This window comes from Amia ocellicauda, chromosome 15 (genome assembly GCF_036373705.1).
Source record: "Amia ocellicauda isolate fAmiCal2 chromosome 15, fAmiCal2.hap1, whole genome shotgun sequence".
Lineage (NCBI taxonomy): Eukaryota > Metazoa > Chordata > Actinopteri > Amiiformes > Amiidae > Amia > Amia ocellicauda.
Window position 1 is genome coordinate 15,107,524 of NC_089864.1, and position 19,719 is coordinate 15,127,242.

The 19,719-nt window shown below is 38.4% G+C and overlaps 1 protein-coding gene across 3 annotated transcripts in view; it reads left to right on the forward strand.

The window, feature by feature from the left end:
* The window catches only part of cnot2 (CCR4-NOT transcription complex, subunit 2), a 53,253-nt gene extending 38,462 nt beyond the window's left edge, over positions 1-14,791 (forward strand). For all 3 annotated transcript variants that reach the window (XM_066687213.1, XM_066687215.1, XM_066687214.1), the window contains 9 exons: positions 198-323; positions 1,920-2,044; positions 2,815-2,935; positions 3,820-3,976; positions 6,238-6,299; positions 6,385-6,434; positions 6,881-6,981; positions 11,858-12,002; positions 13,537-14,791. In XM_066687213.1, the coding sequence (XP_066543310.1) occupies positions 198-323; positions 1,920-2,044; positions 2,815-2,935; positions 3,820-3,976; positions 6,238-6,299; positions 6,385-6,434; positions 6,881-6,981; positions 11,858-12,002; positions 13,537-13,623 (974 nt within the window). In that variant the 3' untranslated portion in view covers positions 13,624-14,791. The remainder of the gene's footprint in view (positions 1-197; positions 324-1,919; positions 2,045-2,814; positions 2,936-3,819; positions 3,977-6,237; positions 6,300-6,384; positions 6,435-6,880; positions 6,982-11,857; positions 12,003-13,536) is intronic.
* The last annotated feature ends 4,928 nt before the right edge of the window (positions 14,792-19,719 follow it).

The following is a 19,719-nucleotide window of genomic DNA, read 5'->3' on the forward strand; positions in this document are numbered from 1 at the left end:
TTTGAATTATGTCCTGTCATTCTATTCTTTGGCTCCTAATCACAGGGGCTTTAAGTAGGTGTTCACCTTCCCTTAGGAGCCATTGTTTTCCATGTACGTGCTTAACACACCACTCCTGCCATTATTAATAATATATTCCATGTTCCTGTGGATATCATCTATGAAGTCGATTACAGCATATTAAACCTTCGTTTCAGACGGAAGTGAAAACGTGACGGGACTGGATCTCTCCGACTTCCCAGCATTAGCAGACAGAAATAGAAGGGAAGGAAGCGGAAACCCAACTCCGTTACTAAATCCTTTGGCTGGAAGGGCTCCCTATGGTAAGACTCCGGTGAAAATGTCCCATTCAGTTCTTGCTTTGTCGACAGGCCCTTTTGATTGTGTTGCGATTGGGCGTGCCGGAATGTTGGCTGAAGAGTGGACAAAATTAGCTGATTTCAACATTACATTACTTACTCTCTGGCATGTACACTAATCTTATACATTTACAATGCATGGATTTCACATTGATAAACCAGATTAGGACACCAAACATGGAGGCCAGTTTACAAATGGAGTAATTGACACTGAACTACAAAGAACTGCCCAACTAATCAATATCAGGAAGTGTTTTCAATGCAAGGGGGGCAAGACAGTTTAAAAGTATCCACCTTGGTCTTCAGCTTGGTGAGATATTTTACCTTGTATACCATATTTGTAATTGCACAGCTGAAATTACACCCCCTAAAATGATATAGTTGTTGGGTATTCATTTGACTAGAATTCAATGGCATTTTTTCCTGCAATGAAAGGCATATTAAATTCACAAAAGCAAAACTCCCATCAAAGGACAACTGACCGCACTATAATATTAAATGCTAATGCATCAGAACCTCTCGGGTTGTAAAAAGCCTGCATTTTTGTCCTTTTTAACAGCATTTAATAGCTTTGATTTCAGTATACATTGAGAGCTCATTTTAATACAATTTTATTACACTTTGCTCACCAACATTCAGACATCAAATTGCTTACAGTTCTATTGAATACATTTAAATGGCTTAAATTGATCCTAAGTTACACAGTATACAGAGCGTGCTAATTTTCTTTTATGGTGTATTCTGCTTGTGGAACAATAAAAAATCATCAGTGCTCATTACAGACGTAATATAATTAATATGGAATTAATCTCGAGGGAGGACTTTTTATAACATATTGAGAATGAACTCATGTGGGATTCATATTGTCCGTCTGTCAGTGATGTACTGTGTTCAATTGGAGCTGTAGGTGTCAACCAGGAGAAACGGTAGTTATCCCATCTCCCACTGAGCTTCCTTTGTCAGTATTAACTGTTCTTTAATTTCAAACAAAAAGTGCTATTTTATACACTTCAATCCATAAATTAATCAGTGGGACATGGTGTCTGCTTTTCTTTCAGTAACCATGACTGTCTGTCTACCTATATATACATCTAGAAATGTATCCATCTCTCGCACATGCATAGTCATTTTTTATTTACCCAATGAGAATGTCAGTGCAAATAGTTTGTTTTCCCACAATAGATCAGTTGGCTTAGATACTGTACTCTCAGTGGGTCTTAGTTTGTGTATGTAATTCAGGGGCTTACAAGGCATGAGCTTTATTGCACCATTTTGTACTTGTTCTGGGACACTTGTGTATTTAAGAGAATCTTTCTTCAAATGGCTCGATCATAGTGGAGTCCTTTCTGTCTTGGCATGTGATGTTTTTCCTCCCCCCCAACATCTACCAGTCATTTGGTTTATTGAGATCAAATGAAATACTATATACTGAACATCTTTTGCAGTCCTTTTTTTGTTTGTTTCAAAGTGAAATATATGGAGATATTAATATTCTATCCTACTGGCTTTAACTTTATCCTACAATTATCTATATCATATGTTTCCCCTCAATTCCTGCAGTTGGGATGGTAACGAAACCTTCAAGCGAACAGTCCCAAGACTTCTCCATCCATAACGAGGATTTTCCTGCACTGCCTGGCTCCAGCTATAAGGACCCTACATCAAGTAACGATGACAGTAAATCCGTGAGTACTGCTACTGTCAACTCTCTCTCATCCTGGGCAGACAGCTTGGGAATTCACTTCAGATATTTCATATTCTCTGAGTGAAAGATGACAAGTAAATTGGTGAGCAAAAGCAACACAATCATACTTTTTCAAAAGAAGTTAAAAAGTAAACGTTTAAAGACCTTAAAAACAAGTGTATTGATTACACGCACACATAATGGGCCTGATTTGTGCAAGATTAACAGCTAGAACACCTATATTTGTGGTGGGCCTTCTGTTTTGTACCAGAAAAACAGAGGCTTGTAATAAGCTACTGATGCAAACGCAAGAACAGACATGCCGGTAGGGGAACTACAACACATCATTCACCACAGTGTATTGGGAATGTTGACACCCTTTCGAAATGGATGTGTAGACAGGTGTGGCCGCATACATTTAATGCTTGAAAGCGGGGAGATCCGAGACTCAACTGACAGATTAAAGAATCTTATGTTCTTTCTTATGTTTTTATAATTAATTGTACAAGCTTTACCATCCATACAATGACAGGTAGCTATATCACTGGGCAAAGCATGTCTCGTATAGAAGGAAGTCAGTTTGCTTGATCACAATAATAATAATGTACACAGACATTTCAGTTCAATCCTGGCTTTCAGCAGGTTTGTTGGGACGTTCTTTGCCAAGTTAATTCTAGGTTTGCTTTAAACTTTTGAAACCTATAAGCAGATGTCTGAATAATAATTTCCATAATCAATATCTTTCCCTTTTTTTTAACCTCCTAATCTTAGAATTTAAACTCATCGGGCAAGAATGTATCTAGTACAGATGGGCCTAAATTCCCCGGAGACAAAAGTTCAACAGCGCAAAACAACAACCAGCAGAAGAAAGGGATTCAGGTGTTACCCGACGGTAAGAACAGCCCTGTGTTTCCACACGTCAAACATGTACACACTTTTTACTACATGTGATTCTGTCTTTGCTGATAGGAAGTTTTGGTGACAGCGCTGTGGTACTAGATTTGGATGAGTTGTGATTGACAGAGAACTATCACACACTTCCTGTTTCTTTCGTAGAATGTTTTTTTTTTTTTGTCTCTGGTGCAAAATTCAAAACAAGGTTAAAGATAGTCTCATCATTTTCATAAAATGTATTTGCATCTGAAAATAATTACACAAGGTACCACAGGTATAATTATCTACACATAAGTTCTGGGTTTGTCCACTTCATTCTACTGTTTTGTTGTTGAACGTATTGTTCCATGGAGAAATAAATTGTTGATAAGGACTGTAGCATTTCTGCTTGAGAACTAGTAGATAAATGCAGTATTGTCATCTCCTGGCCGACCTGAATTTGGAACTCATGATTTTACCAGATCTGCTGCTGACAGGTATCTATACATCACAATATATGGGTTGAATAAGTCACAGACAGTTTCTCTGTATTTTCTGATTTAGTATCTAATCTCTGTTATTACAACATTATTTGTTCGCGCTGAATTTTCTGAATTCTTCGTCAAACCCGAAAACTTGTCACAGCCACGTCTTTCACCAGACTCCTCCGGCAAATCTCCCTATGAGTGGGGAAATCACGGCAGTATTTTATTCCTATTCTGTTGATATATACGTTTTTAAATCTTTTTTTATGAAAATTACCAAGGCCAGTGCCTCAAATATCCTAAAGCTATGAGCTGAGCTATGAGAGCAGGTTACATAAAAAATACATTAACTTCCCGAGGTTTTATTATACCATTGAGAGCGTTTGTGTAATTTTGTCAAATATCTATTTTTCTTTAGGTCGGGTGACAAATATTCCTTCAGGAATGGTAACGGACCAGTTCGGAATGATTGGGTTGTTAACATTTATCCGAGCGGCGGAGACGGACCCAGGAATGGTACATCTGGCGTTAGGAAGTGACTTGACAACACTAGGACTCAATCTCAACTCTCCTGAGTAAGTATCATTACTATTTCATTTACTCGCTACCATAACTCACATTAAGGGTGAATTTCCTCCACAACATTTTCTTTCCAAATCAACCATCTTCATGGAGAGAGTGTATTTTGGAAGAATATGTACACAACAATAAGCATCTTTTTTTGTATACTTCTCACAGTTTGAATATTTTTTAGGTACTTAAAGATTTAAACATTTTATGTTTTAAATATTTTATTATCTCGCTTAGGAGACAGCCTTGGTATTGAGGGACTGAATGTTACACAACTTTCTGTTTATAATGAGATGGAATTGAAGTAGTGAGTTGATTTAAAAAATAATCCCAGAGTGATTACGTGTTGCATAAAGACAGAGACTGACTGTGATGCGAAAGACCAACAGATCAGGTTGTATACTTTCACAACTACAGGGATAAGCAGTCTGCACAAAAATATATCTCAGGTTTTTCATCTGAAGAGATAAAGGAACATACATGCAGTTCAGGGATAGATTGTCCTGCATGTATAGTGTCACGGATTCAGCAGCACATTTTGACACAATCAGGCTGCAGGTCTGAACTTGGGTCAAGATAGTCTGGCTTCAATCATTATTTATATATACAGCTCTCCAAAAAATTAAGAGACCACTGCAATTTTTTCTTAAATCAGCATTGCTACATGTATGGCAGTCATTCCATTCCATAATTTGGGAATTTGGGAGAAATGTTGTCAGTAGTTTATCGAATAAAACAAAGATGTTCATTTTACCCAAACACATACCTATAAATAGTAAAACCAGAGAAACGGATAATTTTGCAGTGGTCTCTTTTTTTTTTTTTTTTTCCAGAGCTGTATATATTTGTCTGTGTTCATAGTGTACACATTATTGTTCAGCTCTTGTTCATATTAAATCCCCAGTGTGTGTGAATTTTTTCCCCCATTGGAATGAGGCATTAATAAAGCATTTTAATGTGCACAGTAGCTTCATGAAACGGATTCCACAAAGCAGAAAGGTGTTTTTTCCTTTTTATTTGTTTTCTTTACATTTTTCCTAGAGTTTTGTACTACTTGACTTCAGTGACAGGGGGGCACTGACAGACTGTCCAGTGACCATGTCCGAGTTTTGGATGCGTTTTGTTTTGGATACATCTCTGTTAGTAATGTACAGATATTTAATTTGTGTACCACAGTAAGTGTTTGTGTTGCATACAAATTAAAAATCCACTTATTTATGATAAAAAATCTCCTTGGCAGTGTGGATGGGAAAATAAAAGCCTTGAAGGGAAACAAAAAGCATTTCCTCACTTACATATATATGAAGTCTCATTTAGAGTTCATCAGGGGCTTCTGTTACACCCCGAAGTTAGAAGCGAATGCCAATATACCAGAAGACATCAATATCTTCTATAAAACTGTACCTCCGAATGCACTGGCGCTCTCCAGTGGCAAACTTTGTAAATACTGGCAATGTGTCAACACCAAACATGAGTATTTCCCACACTGTGGTGTGGTTTTTGCTTGGGTGGTGTTTTTGTATTTCCTTCATTGTATTTATATAAAAATGTATTATAAAAGGTAAAAAGGGGAGGAGTTCTAGACTCCTGCTCTTCACTTTAAGTTTAAACTCCCCTCCCAGCTACATTTTTGACTTATCTGTATACCAATACCTCAAAGCAATTTTTAGGATCAGTTTATGAATAGTGACACTAGGCCTGTTATTGTGGCACATCATTTTGAAAGAACAAATACATTCCCGAGCTGACAGCCAGAGGTACAGGGGTGAGCTGTTTCCCGCCGTGACGCACTGGAGGCTGGCGTGATGCATCCAGGAGTGCCTGGCTCTCCATGTGAGAGAGATGTGAGGGAGTCGGCCTTTTCAAACACACTTTGAGGACATGTGTGACTCAGGGCTTTTGCTTTCAAAGAGAGTTGTGTGCCTGCAGTGAGAAAGCTTGAACAAATTGGATGAGCTAATTTACGACAAGGCTAACCTTGGGTGTGGAGGGGAGGGGACTGACAGACGAGGTCCAGTGAACCGGTCTGAGAGTTTTGTATGCGCTTGGTGTTGGATCTGGGCAGATATTCAGGTTGCACTGCGCAGTACGTGTTTGTGCTTCATAAATGTATCAATCTGCTGGATTGATTAAATAAATAAAACTAAATACAATCCACTCCACCATCCAGGGATTGGAAATCTGTTGTTTTTAGTCATGTGGTAAAATAGTATTGCACACATTTGTGTTCTGGCTCTGGAATGACAATGTTTACTTTCTCCCACAGAAATCTCTACCCCAAATTTGCATCGCCCTGGGCATCAGCACCTTGCCGACCTCAAGATATTGGTACGTGATGCAGGGAATGAAAGAATTGAGAAAGTGAAGTCTTCCTCAGACTATGTGCTGACATTTTGCTCTCTTGCTTCCTCAGACTTCCATGTTCCATCTGAGTATTTAACGAACATTCACATAAGGGATAAGGTAGGTTCTGACGAGAATAATAACTTTTGGCCTTTTCATATTCTTCTTTTTCATATAAACCTTGGTAAATCTTCAATTTAATGGATGGCTGCAGTTGTCCCATCACAACTCATGTAGAACGTTAAAGATATTGGTATATCCCATCAAAATGACACCAAAGCCCACTGATTTGCGCGGCGATATAAAAGTGCAGAGTGTATTACTCCATTGGACAGTATTTCAGTGATCTAGAATACATGAGAAGTTTGAAGCACTGAGATCACATGGTTAATGTCTGAAACGTCTTTAGCTAAGATACAACTTACCACTTTAAACCATTTAAGAAGTTTGATGCTGTTGCTTTATGAACTATTATCAAAGAAAAGTAAATGCTAAACTATTAAAGGAAATGTTTCTATAATTGTGACTGGGATTACAAGTGATCTTGATCTTCATTGTCCATACAGCTGGCTGCAATAAAACTGTCGCGGTATGGAGAAGACCTGCTATTCTACTTGTACTACATGAACGGAGGAGACCTCTTACAACTTCTAGCAGCAGTAGAGCTGTATGTATCCATTCTCACAACAGATCCTATTTTGTTATTCGGCTTCTTCTCACTCTCCACTTTTGTCATTGTGTGTCTGAAAGATGGAAGGCAGTACCGAAGGGAAGGTTCAGGGTCTAGCCCCAGCCTCGCCGCTTAGCTTCAGCACGAGCCGACTTGTGACTTGACCAGTTCAAGCAGACGACGACTCTTGATTGCATGATTAACTTGCAGTGCCTCAGTGACTTGTGGGGGGGGTTAGAAAACCGATATATCCATGGTTAAGTCAATGTTAGTTTAATAGATTCAATGTCGTCTCAACTTTTAACATTCCACCGTATTGTCATAACTACTGTGTTTGCTTTACGGATCTCATTGTCGGGTTATTTTTTGTAATTCTCACACTTTTATATTTTACGTTTTGTCAGTAACATCACAGCTGAGCACAATTTTAGCCAGTTAACTTGCTACATTCTCCAACCTCTCTTTTTGCAGCAAGTGATGATTATAACTGTTGTTTTTCTATTCAAAATAATAGAATTATGTAACATTTATTTCATATGGTAATCTTCAAGCCCAGTGGAAACCTCCCCCTTGCAATCCTTTTGTTCAGTGTACATCAGCTCATATTTACAGTCCAAGATGAGCAGTGCAGATACAAAATGCAGTGTCTTATCATAATCCAAATGATACAACACTTACAAAATAACAGGCAAATATATCAAGAGTGTGCACTTAAGAGCCCTGGATTTAAAAGTGAAGATTTAATGGAATACTAAATGTTATTTCACATGCACATTATAATGGAACACATTCCAGCTGTCGTCACTTCAGCAGAAGTGGGACATTCGGCATTATATCTACAGCCATACCTTATCTGTCTGACAGTGTTGTGTGTGTGTGTGTTCGTAATGTCTGAGGTAGAAACACATGGTTACACTGTTTTAGCCATTGGCAAAAATCTTCAATACTGGAGTGTGACAATACTAAAGCACATCAGTGAACCATATTGCATATCAGTGTACTGTGGTTTTAATCTTAAATCTATAAATTGTCATTTTCAGGCTCAAATCCTACTGTAATTAAATTGTTTCCGATTCCATTGAGTCCATTCATTCGATGGCCCAAGCTGTAGTCTAGGTGATTCAATGTGTAACAACAGTGATTATTCATATGGGAACTGTCATACTTGGTAGTATGCATAAAACATATGCTTTAAGATCCTATTGGCTAGAAATCAGGATTTCTTTTGGAAGAATGATAATTGTGGTGCGTGCTGTACTAGCAGTTTTTCAACAGGAATGAAGAGCGATAAGGGGACAAGTTGACATGAGGAAAAGAAAACGTTTGTCTTTCTTATCTAAACGACTCAAAGACAAATATTGTAGCAGCATTTAAAAGCTTGCGGCCCTAACAGTGTCTGACAACAGGGAGGAGGAGTCTAGGAGTGTGTACTTACACTTTCAAGCACGAGCCACACTGAAAATTGCTGAGTGGTTTTAGAGCGTTTTTCTGTTGTGATTAAAATGATTGAATTGTTTATACATTGTTTTTATTATTGCTGATAGTTGCTGAATTGATGCTACTGTTTCATGAGTAGATAGTGAGAATGTATTGCCATTGTGGCTAAGGAATATCATGCCACTTCTAGATATGGCAAAAAAATTGTAAATCTGTTCTAAAAGATATTAACAGTGCTTATTGTTTTCTGTTCATGAATATGTGCCGTGATCTTTTTTTAGGAGCTTTTCTGTGTCTTACGTGGATCTCTCTCCATTTCCATATTTTCTCAGATGTCAGATGCACATATGATCATAATGTACTTATTGCAGTATAATAGAGGTTTAAACATCCCATTAACTGAAACAAAACTTGATTTGGGGGCTACTGCACTAGTATATTAGTCTTAGTAAAATGATTTAACCCAGACATCCTAGGCAGCACATGTTAGTGAAGTACATAACACAGGAGTTAAAGGCTTCACTGTGCAGGTTTCTTTCCGAGGCAACGCAGGGGAAAGTAGAACACAAGTGCTTCTTTACCCCCAGATCCGGTGCCGGCATGGTGCACTCCTCTGATCCCCCAATAAGGGCAGGGTTCCCACATCCCACGTGTCTTGGAAAAACTGGATAATTGCAGATGTGATTTCAGAGGCTGGAAAAGTCATAGGAAATGGAAAGGAGAAAAATGAACAGCTAAATATAGTAAAGTACGGTGATTTCAAGCCATTGAGAAAAGGTGAAGAGAGGTTGTATGGTTGAGTAAAACTGTAAATATATGCATACCTCCTGGCAGATCATCTCCAAGGAACTGTGAGAACTTGTCTTATACAATATATCTAGTGTTTACCTTGGAGTATGTAAATATATACGGTTGTATATGTACAATTTCCGATGACTCAGAAATGTGGTCAGTAGGACGACTTTGGAAAGTAGAATTAGGTCCAAATAGAAAATATATTTTATTTAAACTTCTCCAAGTTCCATAACCAAGAAAAGTCCTTGTAGTAAAACATGGGCGAAAATAATTCGAAACATGCTCCTTGTGGAATCGCTTTGGTTTGAGTTTTTAAACTTCAATGGTGCAGCATGCTGTGTTTGACCTTTCTCTGTTTGGATCATGAGGTTGGCTGCAGATTTAGTCCTATGTTGTAAATGCTGTCAGTGTTTTACCTTTGAAAGGACCCCTCTGTTGATCGGATGTTTGTGTAATGGCTTGGCAGCAGTTGCTGCTCAGTGGGCTTTTGGGTTTCCCCACAGTCCTTGAGGAGGGCTGCTTCACTGATGAAATACACAGCGGCATTTAACCTAAATTGGCCATGGTAAAACTGCAGTAAACATCAGCTGGCCAGTGGCACAGGAACATAAAACCCGTTTTGCAGTAAATAAACAAGTTTCAATTGCATCCAGCATCATTTTAGAGGTAGAGTGAACACAGACTGCTTGTGGAGGAGGAAAAAGAACAGGTGGGATCGGACTCTGTGATTTAGTACATTTGAAATGGAAAAATTGTTGATTTCTTGCCAACAGCATGTCAAAGCATTTATGTTTGTCTGGCACCTTGCACTTATTCTTTTCTCTCCTCATTTAGAACAAAATCTTGAATTGCGGCTCATCTCTACCAAGTCCAGGCCTCCAGCCCTGAATATTAATGTATTCCATCTTGGTTCAGATCACGAGTTAGAAATTATTCTCCTGGATAGACAACCTGCCACTGCTATACAAACCAGTGGTTCTGGAAAATCCCTTCTTTTACATTTTCTACTGGAGAGGCATGGAACAGATAACCACAGATTCTTCTGGTATGCAAATAAGGGGTTAAACGATTTATTACATTGCTCCTGATTGTGAAATAAAGCCCTGGAACTTGTCTTGTAATGCAAAGGCATTTTTTAATTTATCAATGACAAGCTGATGAAAAAAGCAATAAATATGATCGTAGCCAGGGCAGCCTTAGAACGGGCCCAAGACTGAGTGAACATCGGGGTGAAATCCCTTTATTTTCCTCTGGACTCTTTTTGTGATTAAATTCCAGTAGTGTCAGTAGTCTGTGTCTGACTATGATCGTGAGACGAGGTGGCGACTGGTTCAAGATCACCACCTTCCTGCACTAAACACCCCTAACTAACACAGTCTTTTAACCTGATTCATTATTTGATGATCAGCAACCTCTCTTCACTTGTGACCAAATTTGAACCCAAGTTACCTGAAGTGATAGGCTTGTGCATTAACCTTCACTTTCATTTTTTCTTTATTGATGTATGGATAGATAGATGGATATATACATATAGATAGAATACCAATCAATAAACATAGATAAAGGTCAGGGCTTTTTCAACATTTACATAGTGACACAATCGGGCTATAATCAGTATTCCCTTTAGTAAGGAATTAAAGTACATGAAAATGACTTCAAACAAACTTAAGTAAATTGGATTACAAACGGGGCAACTTATTTTCCACTCTTCAGTGTCAGAGTAAACATAAATACTTTTCAGAGAACAGAAACAGAGGCAATCATTATTCAGACGATTAGCAGTGTTTCTTTGCTTGCTCTTTATTAGCTGGCTTTTTTCACAGTTTTCAGATCAGACTTTCATTTGCAGCGCTTCGTCTTGAATTCCCCCTCAGACAGTAGTGTCTGTTTATAAGATAAATTGGCAGCTGCTTGGCTCAAGACGCTTTACATCAGATTATGGAGATTGAAAGGGTTCTTTGATGCTGCTCTGAACGGCACTGTTTGACATGGAAGATTTTTTAATGTTGCAATATTGTTTTTTCCCCGGTGCATGTTTCCTTTTTTTTTTATATATATATATATATATATAATTTTGTATATATTTAAGTGTTCCTCTAAGTTTAATTAGTTGTGGCATGGCTGTATTCCTATCCTTTAGGACGCGACTGTCTATTTTTGCATTGGAAGTGCCGGTTAGTTGCTACTGCTTTCTACTCATCGAAGGGATTCACATAGAGTTGTGGGGATTGGCCTGTAGGTACTCGTCTTACTCAAGCTTTTCAGAGAGGTCTGAGATGCACAAAATGTTTCCATTGCTGTTCCATGCCATTCACCTCCAGTGGCTTGGGTCAGAATTGAGGGTTGGGAACGAACTGAAAGAGTGTTTGTTGATCTCGGCGTATCCCTCGTAGAGCAGGACTTGGTTTCCTGAGCGGTGGGAGAAAGCTCTCAGGAGTCCTGCTTGCAATGCTGATTGTGGGCAGTGCTGTTGACACACGAGCACGCCTTTTAAACCAGCGCTAAAACTAGGAAGGGCTTTTGAGGTTATGGTTGCAACGCTGTAAGAGAACTGTCATGTGAGGTCTTTGCAAAAAAAAAAAAAAAAAAAAAGTATCTGTTTATATGGTTTGCTTTTGTTGCCCCTCTTTCCTTTGTCTAGCTTCAACCGGGACTGGAGGTACCACAAAGAAGAGAGAGTCTGGATCACAAGGGCACCGGGGATGGAGCCAACAATAAAGACCAACACTTACGAGAGGGGGACATACTACTTCTTTGATTGTCTTAACTGGAGGAAGGTAGCTAAGGTAAAGGTATTGGTTTGAGTATCCACTACCTTTTACACTAATCTTTCCCTGGGAGGCATTACGGTGTCTTCTTTTTCTGACTGAGAGTTTGGACTAACCCTGTCTTTAGCCTTTACCCGGGGAGAAGGAGTGCATCTGGTAAGTCTGTGCTCCTGATCACCGGGCAGAGCATTAGTCTCCTCACCAGCTGCCTTTTTCTGACTCCATGTGCTCCAAAATCTTAAAGTAGGACAGCTCATAAATCTTGTGACCTTGACAGCTTGTAAGAATGTAGTTTTCTTCCCTGATTGTTCTATGCATTTCTGTGTCAAACTTACACACACCCTCTGTTCTTGAGGTGCCCAAGCTGTTTTTGAGGGTTTTAAAGGTAACCCATGTCTGTGTGTGTTTGCTGTCTCTTAAGATCTTTCCTGCTTACAACTTCTACTCTGTCCCTTGATGCGAATTGTTCATAGAATAGAATCTGTCGTTTTTAATTTGAAAGCTAGCGAGACTTGTCTTTGGCATGATTTCTGTTGGGGAGAATAACAACGCAGAAAACGTTTTGTAATTTAACAGTGAACAGAATTGGAGAACATTTCCGAAACATTTCCCATATGAACCCACAGGTCCTTGACTTTATCTTATTGCTCCAGACTGGAAAAGCTCACTGACTAAACTGACTTCCTCACTTGTTTTTTCTTTGTAGAAGTTGCACTCATTCTGCCCCCTGTAGTGTCCTGCAATTTTTGCAAGAAAGACTAGTCCTCTCACTGTTTTGCTCAAACCTTTGAGTGCATTTTATTAATTTATTTATTTTAACATGATTGGTGCCTTGTATGAAACAATTGAGAAATGCACACAAAGATAAAATAAAAATAAGACTAAAGGCCGGTTGCATAAATCTGTATTAGACTAGTCTTAATTTGACAGTTAGACTAGTCTAATGCATAAAAATTTGCTAAGACTTAGCCTGAAAATGTCACCCCCCCACCCCCAGGCTAACTTACAATTTAAGTCTATCTATCCATTGAAACTGCTTGTCTTCCTCCAGTATGTGGATGTTTCCTCTGAAATTTGTTTTAATACATGCTCCTACCGTTTCTGAAAATCTTTTAACTATTATTTTATCCCCCTCCTTGTGTTTGCGTGCGTTAGTGCAAGTTTCAGAAAATGTCGCCCGAAGTATATATTTTTCTGCATTATATTCCAATAACGAGCATAGATTTTCAGTTCAACTGGAACCGTGTGTTCTAGAGAAACGTCCACAATGTTTGTTTTTCTTCAAGTGTCTTAAAATTCCCAGAATGCATTGCATGATTAAGAAAGACCAGTCTAAGGAAGAGTGTTTAATGCAACAGATTTAACTGAGTGTCTATCGTTAGTGTGACTTATAATTATACTAAGACAAAGACTTAGTCTATGTATATGCAACCGGCCCCAGGACCTCTATAGTCTGGTGATAGCAGTTCAGTTTCCTTGCTCTACACCACTCCAGATTGCTTTCATGAGTGGAAACAGCACTAATAGTCTGTCTGTATTTGTTTGTTTTCAGGAGTTTCACCTGGAATACGACAAACTAGAAGAGAGGCCTCATGTGCCATCAACCTTCAACTATAACCCAGCTCAGCAAGCCTTCTAAAAGACTTCCCTGTTCATGGGGTATGGCTGTCTCAGCACATTACTCACTGAAACTGCAGAAACTGATGTTGCTCAGGCATCCTGGTTTTTATTCCTTGAGGATCTGGCAATTGACTTAGGCGGAGGGTTCACCATTTCGAGGTCCTGCCTTACTAATTATGTGCTGCCCAAAACCTAAGCTTATTCTTTTATTTTTACTCCTTTTTTTTTTTTCTTTCATTTTTTTTTATTATTTTTTTTTTAGTTTGAGCAGGGTCTGAATTTTGTTTACGCCTCTTTTCAGACGCCCGTCTGTTCAAAGGCAGGAACACTGACAAAGAAAATAATAGGCTTATGCTTAATTTTCCAAAGTGTTAAAACCGAAACGATACACCATACACCAACAGAAAATAAATAAATCCAAGAACAATATCAACAAGACAGGAAAAATGCAATGTTCATTGTAGCACTATTGGTAATAAAAAAACACAAAAATTGTTTGTGCATTTTTTATGTGAAGATACTTCTCGTATTTTGTTTGGAAGGATAAGCAGCCTGTACACTTTTCCCTCCCCCCTTTTTTTTTTATTTCCTCCATCTGCCCTCTACCCTCCCCTTCATTTCCCTCTCCTATCCCACCCCCCACCCCTGTCCCTTCCCTGCTTTTCTTGAAGGGCGTTTTCTGCCTAGCTTAATACGAGACTGTTTAAGTGAACGTTATTGCCACAACCTCTGGACAGTCTTCCAGGGTTGTGAATTACTGAGCTTCATCGTTCCAGAATGAGCAAAACACTGTCCAGTCTTTGTTACGATTTTGTAATAAACGTGTACATTTTTTTAATTTTTGGACATCACATGAATAAAGATATGTATGTACGAATGTGTATATATTATATATATATGACATCTATTTTGGAAAATACTTGCCCTGCTGTACCTCATTTTTAGGAGGTGTGCATGGATGCAATACATGGAAACAGGACATTCTGGAACTGCTGGTCTGGGGACCACGGTGTCGCCCTGTGCACTTAAAAAAACAAAACAAAAAAGGGCCAGATTTTCAGCAACCAAGGACATCCATACCCAAGTGAACACGACGGGATTCGAGGAAGAGAACTGAGGCATTTCACTCTGGCTGTTTGCACAGCAGCATTTCATAGGAAAAAAAAAACAAATAAAAAAAATAAACAGATCAATCTTGTATTTTCTGACCACGTTAAAGCTTCTTCTCTTTGTAATAAAGTAGAAAAGCTCTCCTGACTGCAGTGTTGAGTTTGATTTAAGACTGCATGCTGAAGCCACTCCATCATCCATCTAGGGAAATGCGTCTGTCGCTGGGGGTTGGTTGGGGGGCTTGGGGGTCAGGGTCCATGACATTGGGAGTATTGAAATAGTGGGGAAATAGTGTGAAAGCAACATCTCTAAAATGCTGCTCACCTGCACAAGATGCTGCAGGAATCCGTAGCATTTTAACCTGCCCCCATCTACCTTGGCCTTGTCCCCTACTTCTAACTTGATTCAAAGTATTTTGTAAATGTACAGCATAACTACGTTCATTTATTTTCTCTGGTATTGTTTAAAAATCTGGGAATGAGTGGCTTCTTAGACATCAAAGCCTTGTAGAAAATTAACTCATTGTAGAGGGGCCAATGAAACCATTTGAAAATTAGTTTTTAATTATTTCTCTAACCTTCAAAGTGTTGACACTTCCTTTCTGCAGCACGATCGAGCAGAGGTGCTTGGTTTGATCGGTTTGATCGGTGTGCCCTGTGGGTGTCGGTGCACAATTGCCCCTTTCTGGGCGCTGCAGGAGCCGTGTCAGGAGACCAGGGACTGCTGTCGATGACCGTGTGATACTTTCTTCTGTCCGGTCTCGAGTCCAGCCCGAGGCTTTAATTTTCTTGCAGTTTGGGTGAAGTTCAAATGATCTGCTTGTGCTTAGCCTGCTCTGAGGAGACACGGAGGACAAATGTTTCCAGTCTAATCCATTCATGTCCTTCCAGGCACTCACAGTACCATCTTTGCCACTAAAGGGTATAATTTCAATAATGTGAACTTTTGTTTTTTCTTCCTGTGGGTAGACTGTATTGACCTGCTGCCCTCAATTCCAGGTTTTAAGACATTCATTACATTTGTTGAATTGGGGGTTTTAATTTGAAAAGTCTACAGAAGATTAGACCAGTTCAAAGTTCTCTAGCAATCTGGGGGGGAATCCTGAGCTGCTTTCAACAGAAAATGTCTACTAGCAGTAAGAGAGACCTTTTCAAGTTTAAACTTTGCGTGTCACAAATTGATTGATTCGTGTCTTAAGTGCATTTGTGATGTAGGCCTACACAGTTAACCAGGTTATTTTATTCTTTGTGGTTTGTCATTTTTTCTTACACTAAGTAAGATGAGATACAGTGGATTCAAATATTGCTTGTATTGTCTCCATTTCTGAAACTCCTAATTACGTTTTGTCCGTTTCTGGTGGGACAGGTAGGTGAAAGGCTTCCATCTCTTTTTGGGGAGTGCAGATCCCCCCCCCCTCCCCCTTCATGAAGAGCCTGCCATTGAAGAGTTTCACAGGTAAGCTGGTGTCAAATCAGTTCTGCAACTTTCCTCCATAATATGGTTTTGCTGCACCCCAGTCTCTTTTTTTTTTTTTCCTTAGATTTCACCTCTGTTCCATTATTGTGTAAGCAGGAAATGAGTGAAATTTCCTTTTGTCTCTAGTAAACAATAAATCAGTCTTCCCCAACATGGCCAATCTGGTGTAGGGAGTTAGGGAATTATAAGGATGTTTAAGAACTTAATTTCAGTTTAATTGTTATATAACATTTCTGTAGAGCATATGATTAATAGCGTCCACAATCTGGCCAAATTAATATATTGTTTTCCTTGACTTAACTAAATATAGAGGTGATGTAAGAATGTTAAACCGTGAAATGGCTGAGCCGAATGAACCATAGATAATCCCAAATCCCTGCTGGCCATCATGTGTCAAGAGGATTCAGTCATTGATTTGATATCATTGAAGCTTCAAAAGATTCATCTCCTGAGCCCTTTCTTGTCTATTTTTCCATGCCTGGCATTGCCCATGGTTTGAATCTGAGGAATGTGTTGGTAACTGGATCTAAATTCGGTCCCCTTGTATGTGTTCCCTTAGTAAAATGATTGGTCAAAGATTTTGTTTCTTAAAGTTAATACAATGGCAAACTTCTAATATTTATTTTGAAGTGACTGTGAAATTAATCATCTACCTGTAAGTTAATTGGATTGTTGAAACCTAAATACTTCTGTGCACTTTATATGTGCGTGGTTATAAATATATAATGGTTTTGACTGCTGGGAAAATAAGACTAATGGTCGATGCTGGGTTTAAAAAAAAAAGTATTTGTACAGAACACAATCTAGCTTTAAATTCCTCTTCCATTGCGAATCATGAACTAGTAAACAAGAATGGAAAAAATGCACCTTTTCCATTTAACCATTAGAACAGCCACACCCTCCACATCTAGGCCAAATTGTATCCAAAGATGAGATGCAAATAGAAGTACATGATATGTTTTTAAGGATAGTCACATCCGTTGTGTTCCAACCCCCGCCCCAATTCAATCCCTGTGTAATTGAAGGTACAATTCAAAATGGAGGCAATATCAGGTTTTTACAGAACACAATAAGTGTGAACTGCACAAATAGTGAAGCGATCAGCCTTCAAACTTTCCTTGCAGCTTCCAAAGTAAATTTTTATCAAAAATACACCTTACTCAAATATCACAGATCTAAATGGGGTTAGATGCAGCAGTTGTGCAGATAGCATTTCACATGAAAATAAAAGTAGTTAGCCTTTATAATAGTATATTATTCTAGGCATTGTACCCAAGGAAAATCAATAGAAATTGAAAGCCAAAAATATTGTCACCCTTTATTAACTCAAATTTGTTTTTACTTTACTAGTACTTGCTGGGATGAACAAGCGTTGACGGAAAATACTTTGTTTAGTTAATAAGCTAAACATATTAAACTAATTAAATGGAGTACTAACTGGCTCAATAGAATGTCTTTGCAACTATGTAGAGAAACTGAGGGAGAGAATATATAGTATATTAGACCCTTCGCTTTGTTTGTTGGAGCAAATCATTGTTCCCCTTGACCTGACATGATATTAATGAATTTATAAACATTTAGAAAAAATATGAAAGATGAGACAGAGAATGGGAGTAGTGAAAATGGGCCAAAGCTTCCTTCTTTCTTCCTCCCTCAGGTGAAGGACTGAAGAATAACAGCTAAGTGGAACAAAGTGTTTATAGTGAGTAATAGCGCGTCTGTGTCTGATTGTTGGCTGGAGTGTAGTTTCAGAAGGAGCCTTTATTTTCATAGGAGTCACTGTTATGTATCTTTCCAGAACTGCCTGACAGTAATTACCTTTTAAACCCAGTAGAGGGTGGTCTGTAATCATAGAAAGTAGCAGTTTGAAGGGGGTCTTGCTGAACCTGGCATTAAACGCCTGTCCTGATGCTTCATTCATCTATATTCACAAACAAGCACAGCAGCTAAAATAATCACCTGAAGGCTATAATAAAACAAAAACGTTGCTGCGGACTAAATGAGAGTAGTTCATATTCTTCCTCTATGTTGCTGTCAGACAAATTCAATGTTTTTTCCTTGAGCTCATTGAGAGGAATGTATTCTAATTTGTAACTGGCTTTCGTAGCTTCAGGAAATAACTGCAGAATGACTCTGGTCTGACTTTTGAAAAGTAAGCAGTTTGTTATTGATCACCAGAGTCAAAAGGGAATAAAACAACATCATTGCTGATTAGTGTGAGACTTGGGAAATTAAAGCTTCTTTTAAATGTAATGTCTTGACTGGCTTTCTTCTAGATGTATCCATCTTTATAAATTAGTACTTAACCAATACACACTTCCTGATGTGAACATATGAAACTGGTTTTAAAATAAAAGCATTAGGCCACATTTCTTAACTTTATGTTGAAATGTAGTTAACTGCTACTACTTTGTTGAGGTTACCTATTACACATGGACAACAAAAGACTGTCTGTGCAACATAATTAGTTCTGCTTGAAATTCACAGCCTTCTGTATTGACGTGGCCAGTGAATTAAATATTTTGTTAGGTTTGTTTTGTTAGGAAACAATCAGATCAGTTATTCTTTTCAAGCCAGTGATTGGAGGGATTAACTCCTTTTACGTTCTCAACAAAAGAATGCCTGGAATCGATACTGCCCTACATACACTCCAATGTCTTCATATTTATTTCATGCAGTTATTTTTAATATTTAATTTTTGTCTCATTAAGAGTGATCATTAAAGCCACAGCTTTTAAAAGCAGTGTTCAGCGCAGCAGTCGAGAGGGCCAATAGCAATAGGACCGCAGAATGAAGTAACACTTTAGTGATTGCTTTCCAGTTGCTGGGTATTCTGCGAATAATATTGAACAAGTACAGTAGATTGCTTTCCGATTCTTTACTTGTTTGACAACACGTGCAGTAAAATAATTGTCCATATGAATCTGTATTCTTAACTGAATTCACAACTGCACCTTCACAACCCAAAGGCTGCTCCTATTTATAGTGCCCTCGCTACAGACACTCCCTCTCAGACTTGGCAGCAAAACTGAGCTCTCGAAATAACTGTATCACTCCACAGTTGTACTTTAATGTTCCTTATCCCATTAAATGCTTTCCGATAGCTACATAGGGCAGCTGGTTTCACACCATTCAATATTATTTGATCAGTTTGTTTGCCCTATTAAGCCTGATGCCAAATTCAGTAGCATACCTAGTTATTGATAACAATTTTAGTCCTTTGTATATTATTTAAAACAATATGAGAGACTGATCTTTATAAACCCGAGATTGTTTTATTTTATGCTGCCTAATGTTGTAGCAGTCAGCTGTTTTAACCTTTGGACAGACCTGTCTGCATTTTACTGGCATTACAAAAAAAATAAAGAAGCTTTACTGTGAAAATATAAAATCATTTATACTCCTATTGTTTTACCCTTTGAATAATTAGATATTTAATGTTTTACTTTATATGCAATAAGAGCCAAAACCCATCAGCCAATTTGTAAAGTTGCTGAGGGGCACAAGAAGAAACAGCACTGAAGCATGC